Genomic DNA, 10000 nt, shown 5'->3' with positions numbered 1-10000 from the left:
TCTGAGACGGCAAGCTCGAGGAGAAAAACAGCCAGTGAAGGATGAGGTTGTTCCGCTGGACGGGCGGTGCAGGACGCGAGGCTTGGCCTCGTCCATCGATCACTCATGCGTGCCTGACAGAACTGCTGCTCCCCCACTAGGGGTGCGTTTTTTTTTTTTTTTTTTTTTTTTTTTTTGTTATCTGCATCGGGCAGAATATTTAATGACGATGAGGGACCCCAGGGGATCTCATTTGCACAGGTGTCCATCTGGTGTGAGTTGTCTTTGATAATCTCCACATCATGTCGCATTTGCATCCGCGGGCTTTATAAAAACGTCTGGGCCCTTAATCTGACAGCACGCTTCAGCCTCGGCTGGCTGCAAGTGTTTGGCTAGCTGAGGCGCCAGGGAGCTAATCGGGTGGGGGGGCATGAGCACTGCAGAAATGGACCAGAATATGTGTGTGTGTGTGTGTTTGTTTGTTTGTTGTGTGTCTCTGTGTGTTGTGTGTATGTATGTATGTGTGTGTGTGTGTGTGTGTGTGTGTGTGTGTGTGTGTGCGTGTGTGTGCGTGTTTGTGTGTGTTTGTGTGTGTGTGTGTGCGTTGAAGTGTGCATGGTTTCTCCTGGCTTTGTTGATTTGTTTCGTTAGCGTCATTATAATCTCTCCCTTCGACTCCATTATCCACAATAAGAAAAGGGTCTTCGGGTCTGATTGGTTATGTGCACAGTGCACAGAGGCACTGGTGTTTCCAAGATATGGTCGTCCTCCCCCAGACTGTCCGCAACTGCAGTACTCCTAATCCCAACGGCACAGAACAATTGACCGCAGTCCACTTCCATCCAGCAACAGCCATGTTGAAGACATCTGCATATTGTGTCGTAATCAGATACAATCAACCATTCCCTTCAGATTCAGGTTTCCCCCCCCCCAGCTTGCAGCTAACTGAGAATCTTGGTCAATACCTCCTGTGTTTACTGATGTCAATGACCCATAGATTCCTGCCTCAAGGTTGCTCAAGCAAAGCCTGCTGGGAAAAAAGAGAAAAAGCCTCTCACCTGGTTACTACTCGCTCATAAGCTGGTGAGGTGAGATGGGTGTTGGGTGTTAGTGCACGAATACTGAGTGAATTTTTTCGCCGGTGCTCAGTGGTTTGAGACATATTTGCTGCTCAGGTTCTCCGAGGCTTTGACTCGTACCTTATGACAGACTGCACAGAGTTATTGACCGGTCTCACGAGGAGGTTGGGGGCCCGTTAATAAGAGGCGACACCCGGCGAAATTGCAGTTACAGCCTATTGATATGTGTAAAGGGGAAAGGAGGGAGGGTGGAGTGGGGTGGGTGGGTGATAGGTGGCGAGTTCCTCTTTCTAGAGCATCCTCCTCAGGTTCGATAACAGCCATTAAGTGTCTGTTAAGATCTCCCTTATACCTTCCCAATTTGTCGTTGTTGTTATTGCGGTTGGGTTTCGGCTTTACCGTGACTGATATGACTGCTAGCGGCGCATCAATTCTGGCAACAGAATTTTTTTTGCAGGCTTCCACTGTATCTGCATAACATGTGACCAAACAGAAAAGGGCCAATCAATCTTCAGCGCGCTTGAGTGTCTCACCGCTGCCATCCAGTATTAGGTGTTGCCGCCACTCCATCCCTCCGTCTTGTCCCGCCTTTTTTCTTTCCCTGTTTCTTCCCTGGTCTCTCGCTTCTCAGTTGCCACAGATAATCGGGGCTGGCCAGAGTGATATTCTCTGCTCATTCTTATTCATACAGGAACGGATGAAGAAACACAGTGAAACTCATCACACGTTCCTAATGGTTCAGACAACATGCAATGAAGGGGAACAACACTGTTTTTACAATATTTATTTATTTATTTATTGCCATAATGGTGCTGGGAGATTGTCAGTCCTCATATGTGGGATGTCTAAACAAAGAGGCTAACTTAATTCAAAGTGAAATATGTCACACATCATCTCATCAGCTCTCATTTAACAGTATGCGAGACAGTGTCCATTTGAAACAACAAAGATAAGTCTTTGCCTTAAATACCGGAATCAGTACTGAACCAACTTGACAGCTGTTATGATGACTGATCATTATAACCTGTATATTGTCAGTATTGGTATGTCTACCTGTGTGTACAGAGTAGCAGAACACTCTTAAATACCGGAATCAGTACTGAACCAACTTGACAGCTGTTATGATGACTGATCATTATAACCTGTATATTGTCAGTATTGGTATGTCTACCTGTGTGTACAGAGTAGCAGAACACTCTTAAATACAGGAATCAGTACTGAACCAACTTGACAGCTGTTATGATGACTGATCATTATAACCTGTATATTGTCAGTATTGGTATGTCTACCTGTGTGTACAGAGTAGCAGAACACTCTTAACTGTATGCTGCTTGAGCCTACTCCAAGAAAAAGCTATCAAGTGGAAACTAATATTACAGCCACAGATTTTCGTAGACGATTTTGGCGCATCAGTGCGTCAGCAGTTGTTTGCAATTTTCACTTACTAGACTACTGTAGGCCTTTATTTGGCCCTGTGCAACATTGTTTTTTTCTAACTCACATTTGTGTTCGGGGAGTTGTTTTCCAATAAATCCAATCATGGCAGAAATGCTGCATTGTAAACCACCTCTGGAAGCAGTGCTAAAAACAAACTTGAATAATGGGTCTCATGCCTCCATTTTATTTAATATTCATGGTTATTTGAATTGTGCTATTCTGAGGCAAAGCAGCCAAACATCATTCTGAAAATAAAGCAGGCTTAATAACTAGACCTGTGGAAGCTTATGTAACTCCCCCAGTAGGGAGAAGTCAGTAGCCAGATTTGTGCACACTGTTAGTAAAGGCTACAGTCATGGCTCTGTTTCCATGGTGAGACTGACCTTATGAAGGATTGGACTGCCTGTATTACAATGGAGGTTTGTGTACAATGTCACACGAAATGATGACCAAGCAGAGGTAGAACATGACCTTTGGCCTCAAGATGTCAAAGATATTTTGAAAATAAATCACTTGATCACTTGAAAATAAAATGTTTAATTCCTTATTCAGATCTCCCTATCCTCTTTTTTGGGTGTTCCTTCTTTTCCAGAAATTCAACATATTGTATGAAAGTCTCCATGGAACTATCCGTGGCTGAGAATGACACAGATGCCTGTTACAACTCCAAGATGAGGTACTTCGAGAAGGCAGAATTAAGTAAAAGCAAAGATATCATCTGCCCTGATATTGAGGACTATGTTCAGCCTGGGAAGGACCCAGACCTAGTCTGGTACAAGGTGAGAGATCACTCAATCTATTTCTAGATGGAACTTTCTTTCTCATTAATGTGTTTATGTCAGTGTTATGATGAATTGGAATTCAAATGACAACATAAAATGTATGAAACATTTACCTTTTTATCTAATTTATCGAATCTAAATCTCACAGAAATTGGTGTTGAATCAAACTGGTATTGAAGTTTGTGTCCATCAGAAGTAGTGTGGGGAAACGTTATGATACTATTCAATACAATGCCTAAAGGCTAGAAATCCACAAACTATTTGTGTGCATATATATAGGCTTAGGTTTTGCACACAGATGCTTTCAGACAATCTTTTCTATTTCATTTATACTTTTTTTTTTTGTGAACAAATTTAGATCTGCTTCATGTGTATTCAAAACTCAACGAGCTCCTGCTGCCTGAGCAGCTCATTGGTATGCACATATTAGTAAATACTACCCACAGTGCAGCAATGATATCAGTCCCGTGGTAAGAACCAGGTTTTGAAAGCTATTTATGTCATTGTTTTCAGGTTTTGCCGCAATGCTTGAACTTTTCTTGTTGTTATTATAGTACATTGCAACCCTATGTTATGCATCAAGCAGAAAGCTACTGCAGTCTGTCTCAGTCTTATACTATTATGCACAGTATATTATTTAATATTATTTTTGGTGTTTGCACCAAAATTAGTCGATAAATGTGATTAAAACCTTTGCATGTTATGTTGTTTTTTTTTTAACTAGTCTTCAACCTGACTTCTGAGCCCCTATACAATAAATGAAAAGTAGTTTGTTGGTGCGCACATCCAAGGCAGGTGCTGGACAAAAAGTGCTAGGCTATCAAAAGGAAAAAAGGGTGGAATGTCCACACATTTGCTCCCATCAGGAATTTTTTATTGACTTGGAAGTCAAGTCAATAAAAATTCCTGATTCCTGATTGGAAGTCAAGTCAATAAAAATTCCTGATTGGAGCAAGTGTGCGGACATTCCACCCTTTTTTTCCCCTGTACAATAAACTCACAATTATGTGAGACTCAAGTTCAAAAGTGCTTTATTGTCATGGCAAACAGGCACGTGTATCGCCAAAGCAAAGAATCCAGAACACAAACCATCAGCAGCAAATGTATCAACAGATACTGTACATATCAGCAGATACTGTACACATACAGAATCAGAACTTGTAGATGTGGAGTGCATGCCTTTCTCTCTTTACTGTTTATTCTCACTTAATTGGGGGGGGGGGGGCACTCTCTATTCTTGGCAGCTTCATTGTTTCTTGCATTTAACCAAGAAGAATCAGTTGAACCAAAGAAGCTGTGTGTGTGTGTGTGTGTGTGTGTGTGTGTGTGTGTGTGTGTGTGTGTGTGTGTTAGTGTATTAGTGTATTAGGGTATTAGGTTTATTTTGTCTGCATATCCTATAGCTGTGCTTGACATTTTTCAAAAAAAAAAAAAAAACAATTCTGAAAATGAACACATCAGTAAACACGATATCATGTTTTACCAATGCAGTAATTCAAACTAAGTTGTTTTCACCATCTGCTGCAGTATGCAGTTGAGCATAGAGTAATATGGCCATGAGTTATCTTTTTTTTTCTTTTTTAAAGAATAGAGTCAAGAGTGCACGGGTAAATTCACTGCTGAATTCACAGTAGAGAAGCTCTGATTATATTCCCGTCCTTAGTCAGCAGACCAGAAAGGGATGCAGAGGAACTTAGGGATTTGTGCCCCTTTGGTTCTCATAAATAAATGCTCACCTGTTTTGAGCCGTGGTCTAAACTGTTCATTTTTAAAATGCCTGCGCTCCACAAAACCCCCCCTAGGCTACTGTAGGTCCACTAAGAGACACCGAAATGAATTACACTGTATTTAGATGTGTTGTTCAGATTCCATGGAAGAAAGAGAGAGACAGACAAAAATTAGGTAGGGGGTTAGAGACCTCGGCGCATGATATTCCTTTATTAGCTCAAGATAAAGAAAGGATAAAGAAACCCCCAGGAAGAGAGGAAGGAAAACATACAAATAAACAAATAAAAAGAGAAACCTCTGCCCACCTCAAACCAACATCACCAGTTCCACCGCTGCTGTGTCTGCTTCCCCGGGAGCATCCTTAGGCAAGGAGTGTCCTCCGCACCAAGTTATTTGAGTTCATCGCGCGCCCGCTCCTAGCCGCCCACCCACGTGTAACAGCAGACAGACAGAGGTAGGCGAGTGGGAGCCCAGGCCAATTCATCAAAAGTAGATGAGTGTCGGATTAGATGGACGCAGTGCTTCTTCAGTTTCTCGGCGAATTGAATTAAAAAGATGGGTAATGACTTGGGCTCGGGCACCTGCAGTTATTTGCGCAGCCCTGGAGCGGGGCTGATTGAATTCGGCCCGTCGTGAGGGCCGGGTCGAAAGCAGAACCCTGAAGCCATCTTCCTCCTCTGCAGCTTGCCGGAGGCTGAGTTGTTGGCGGAGGAGGAGGAGGAGGAGGAGGAGGGGAGGGTGGGCGTTCAAAGCACCCTTGGCCCCCTTCAGGGTTCCTCCTACATAGGTTGGTCTGGGGTGATTACAAACTCATCTGAGATGGAACGCTCCATCGGGAAGCCAACACTATTAATAGAGACCGATGAGGCTCCCCAAGACCTACACCTGATTGCTTGTCACAGATAACGACAGATTCTGGGACAGGTCTGTCTTGTTAAGTTCAGCACCGACATCAGTGCCACACCTGTTTCAGAATCAACTCACATTTTGGATGCATTGTTGTCGGTACTCGCACTGGTTGTTAGCTGACATTGTTCACATGTTCAACATGAGATGCACTGATGTGCATTGTATTAGAAATCAATACCCTCATTATGTCTGAGATGAACACTGCGATGCAAGTATGTGTCTTATTGAACTTATTTTCCAATTTTCTCTGAAGGAGTGCAAGCCTAAACAATGGAGACAGAGCATCGTGAGAAGAAAAGACACCCTCTCGATACGTGAGGTCGGAGAAGATGACATTGGAAATTACACGTGCGAAATACAATTCGGGAGCTTTGTGGTGCGGAGAACAACAGAGTTATCAGTCACAGGTGAGAAGCTTTTCCAGCCTTTTCTCTGTTACAGATTTTTTGGGGTTGGTATGTCCTAGCAAGTCCCATACGGTTGCCTACTTTCCTGACAAGCTGTCATAACTCTCTTATCCCTTGTGATGTTTTCAATTTGGTACTGCTGCACCCCAAAAGTGATCCTTATCGAGCCTAGTTTAGATGGAGTTTGGAGCTGACAAAAGTGAAACTCCGCAGTGGGAGATAAGCCACTGTGCTGTTCACATTACAAATGCTGTGATAGTTCTCTTGCTGGCACTAAAAACCTCATAGTAAGCAGCTAGTCAGAAATATTATGTTAGCTTGCAGGCACAGCCCATTTCCCTCGAATGGCTCTTGCCTCTACAATTGCCTCAGCTGTTAGGTCTTGTCATTCATTACGGGGAACAGGTTATCAGTTGCCGGGAATGTGAACTATTGCAGGACAAGGGAAACTCAAAAACAAATAGCAGTACTTAAACTCAAGGGGACACGGTAATGGCTGCCCATAAAAAATATGTCACATAGTCCTGAAAATGGTTTGTGTTGTTGTTCTTGTTTTTTTTTGTCTTTTCCAAAGGTGGTAATGGGAGAGAAAACCTTGACTTGACACCCTGATGCATAAGCTTTGTTTTAAGCTGATTGAGCCTGTTGTTGCCAAGATGTCATGGTCAATAGCTCTTTGCGGTAGTCGCTCCTGGCTTTCTTAATTGCTTTACTGCAGATTTCACTTCGAAAGCCACTTCAGCACTTCTTAGCAAAAACTGTTGAAATATTTAAGGTTGAACTTTAAAACCGTTGATGTCAGAAAGCCAGGTGACAAGGAAACCAAGCAGGGCCTTCCTGAAAGCAGTGATGCATCAGAGTGTTTAGAACCAGCCCCCAGAGCCCTCCGCATTCAGCTGTCTTTTCTGTAGCTGTTATAGGTACAACTAATCAATAGCAAGCCATCTCCTCGTAACTGACAAGTGAAACTAAAGCTTTGGCGTCCTGCCTTTGTACTCTTTACTCTTTGTAATTTAGCTATTTTTCAGGGCCACACACTCAAAACACCAGGGGCATCCAACGCTGTCTAGAAAGACCAGAGGATGGAGCGAACAGTTACAGTAAATTAGAGCCATTAGAGCTCCTTTTCACTGCTGGGTGGGTGCAGGGCACGAGTCAAAAGGTGGGATTGATTGCGAAAAGACCAGCTCGTTGTCCGGCGTCTCGGCTGGCCTGATCCAGGTGAACCCGGTTCTGCGTCGGGTGGTGTTGCACGGGGCAACCAGCGACCCCGGGACAGCCAGCCGGGGATTTTCCTAATGGGGACCTTTGCTCCTCTTGGCCAACCCTTTATCCACCTCGCACCTCGCAGCTCCGCGCTCGGAAAAGGAAGCACAGCCATTAGGCTCGGAAGTTTCCTTTTTTCCCCCCCTTATTTCTCTTTTCTTTCCGAGCGCGTTGCCTGGCTCATCAGCCTCCTCTCCTTTGTTCTCATGCATTATTAGTGAGGATGAATTTAGGCACATAGTCATCCAGAGCCTGTAATTGTAATTGTTAGCACAGATCTCAGGACTGCCCTTGTTTCTATTCCTGGAGTAAGGAAGGAAGAAGAAGAAGGTTTTCTTTTTTTTTTTCCCCCACAGCGTTAGGGACGATTACTCCCTGTTTGGAAGAGGTTGTTGCATGGACATCGAGGGGTACATATCAGAGAATATTATTATCTCCGATGAAGAGGAAGCTGATTTATTTATTTATTTGCTTATTTATTCTCCAATCATAAACACAGTGACCGCAAACCGCCGATGCAGGTTAGGGGTGAGACAAAACTATTAGCCGTGTGTTTCCATCTGATTACTGCCTGTAACACTCGTACAGAGACAGGGACCGATTTGGTTGGTGGCCAACTTCAGCAATCATCCTTTATCACTAGATCAGGGCCGCTGTTCTATCCCTGGCATTCCCTTAGCTGTGTGAAAATCTCTCTCTCTCTCTCTCTCTCTGCAGTGCTAGAGGACAAGCAATTACAGTGAGATGATTATTCTGAGCGGTAAACATTCATATTTGTTCATATTCTTTTTTTCTATCGCTTTTGAAAATCAAAGAGGGAATTGGAGGCTTTTCTTCTTGATGTATTCTTAAACGAACCTGCCAATTACCAGTGCAGGACCTGATTGCAGATAGATTATTCAGACAGAGCCAGAACGGCGTGAGACAAAAAAGCCACCGCTGACAGGCACAGCAGGCGACCATACTGTATCTTCTGAAGACAGGAAAACAGGGCTCTCCTGTTGGATTTAATGGTTATAGCAGAGACGGTTGATGTAGGGAAACGGATATGGAATATAGGCATAACCTCAGTTTACTTTTAAAAATAACCAACTAACTTTTATTGGCATTAATGGATACCAAAATTAAATAGTTATGTTGTCTATAATAACATACTGTTTGTTCTTCTTCTTTTTTGCCAATTTCTGCTCTCCCTCCAATATGTTAAACTTATTCATTACAACTTATTCAAACCATACTGTTTTGTGTTATTTTATTTAAATGTTCCATCTGAACAGACCCTGATGAGTGCAGAGGGCCCAGACATCATCAGCGGTCTCAGGTTATGTGAGCTTTATCCCTCCATCGATGTTTTCAAAACAAGTAGATTAGTCCCATTAATATGCAGTCCTAATGAAAGCACACTGTGCCACCATCTCTCTCTCAGCTGTCTGGATGTTTTAATGGAGCCAGGGTCATGACAATCCAAAAGGGGCTTGTAGATCAGCTCAGTCCCCATTCACCCACTATGCTTGCTGTTTGAAGGTAAAGTGACAATAAAAAATGGCACATTTTCACTCGGTGATGCTTGCGTGGTTGCTATATGGAGCATATAACTTTTCATTAGCCAGCAACGGGGGTTGGATTTGTCCCTGGTGACCATTTTGCGTCCGGCATTCTTCCCCATATTAGTGAACGAGGATGATGCATTAGTTCTGGAAATGCTGATGTGGAGATCCTCCATAGTGGTACTTCCTCGGCGAGGGAATCTCCCAGATGAGAAGCGTAGCGTTTCGCTAATTTTTTCGTTCGCTCACTCATTTCCATTAATCTTAGGGGAGTGCTTCGTTTATTTGTCTTTAGATGAGTACCCACTCTTTATTTCTCTCTCTCTCTCTCTCTCTCTCTCTCTCTCTCTCTCTCTCTCTCTCTCTCTCTCTCTCTTCCTCTGTGTGCATACTTATTCACATAGTTAATCTCTATTACCTCTCCTTGATACCTAACATTCCCTCATCTCTGTAGTCGTTGTCGTCATCACTGCGGAGAGGAAAGGGGTGGGGAGGTCAGTTTCAATTTGGTTGTCTTTAAGACCTCTTAAACTTAATGAGCTCTTCCTCTATTGTGGTCTATTAAAAACATACATTATCCCCTAAATGAATTTTGGGACTTTATGACTGTTTTACAGAGCATGCCTTTTGATTTCCTGGATTAAAACCCATACGATAAAACTTCGATAATTAAACGCCCACCCGACAAGAATAGCGTATTAGCCTCAGGGCTGAAACAGTGACCTCCGGTCTTGCTTATTACTTGGGCCTGGCGACGGTTAACCTGTTTATATCCATGTACCGTAAAGTATGTGGAAATGAATAAGCAAAATGGCTCCCTTAGTGTGACAGGTTTTACTGTAAGCTATGTCAATGTGTCCTCCCCC

The 10000-nt window shown here is 43.2% G+C and overlaps 1 protein-coding gene across 1 annotated transcript in view; it reads left to right on the top strand.

Annotated features, from left to right (window-relative positions):
- LOC121699041 (interleukin-1 receptor accessory protein-like 1-B) overlaps positions 1–10000 on the top strand; it is a 257928-nt gene that overhangs the window by 136589 nt on the left and 111339 nt on the right. The window contains 2 exon segments of the mRNA XM_042081640.1: positions 3088–3274; positions 6168–6321. Of these exon segments, the coding sequence (XP_041937574.1) occupies positions 3088–3274; positions 6168–6321 (341 nt within the window).

Source organism: Alosa sapidissima, chromosome 23 (genome assembly GCF_018492685.1).
Source record: "Alosa sapidissima isolate fAloSap1 chromosome 23, fAloSap1.pri, whole genome shotgun sequence".
Classification (NCBI taxonomy): Eukaryota; Metazoa; Chordata; class Actinopteri; order Clupeiformes; family Clupeidae; genus Alosa; species Alosa sapidissima.
Note: the sequence above shows the minus strand (reverse complement) of the source record. Positions and strands in the feature narration are given on the sequence as shown.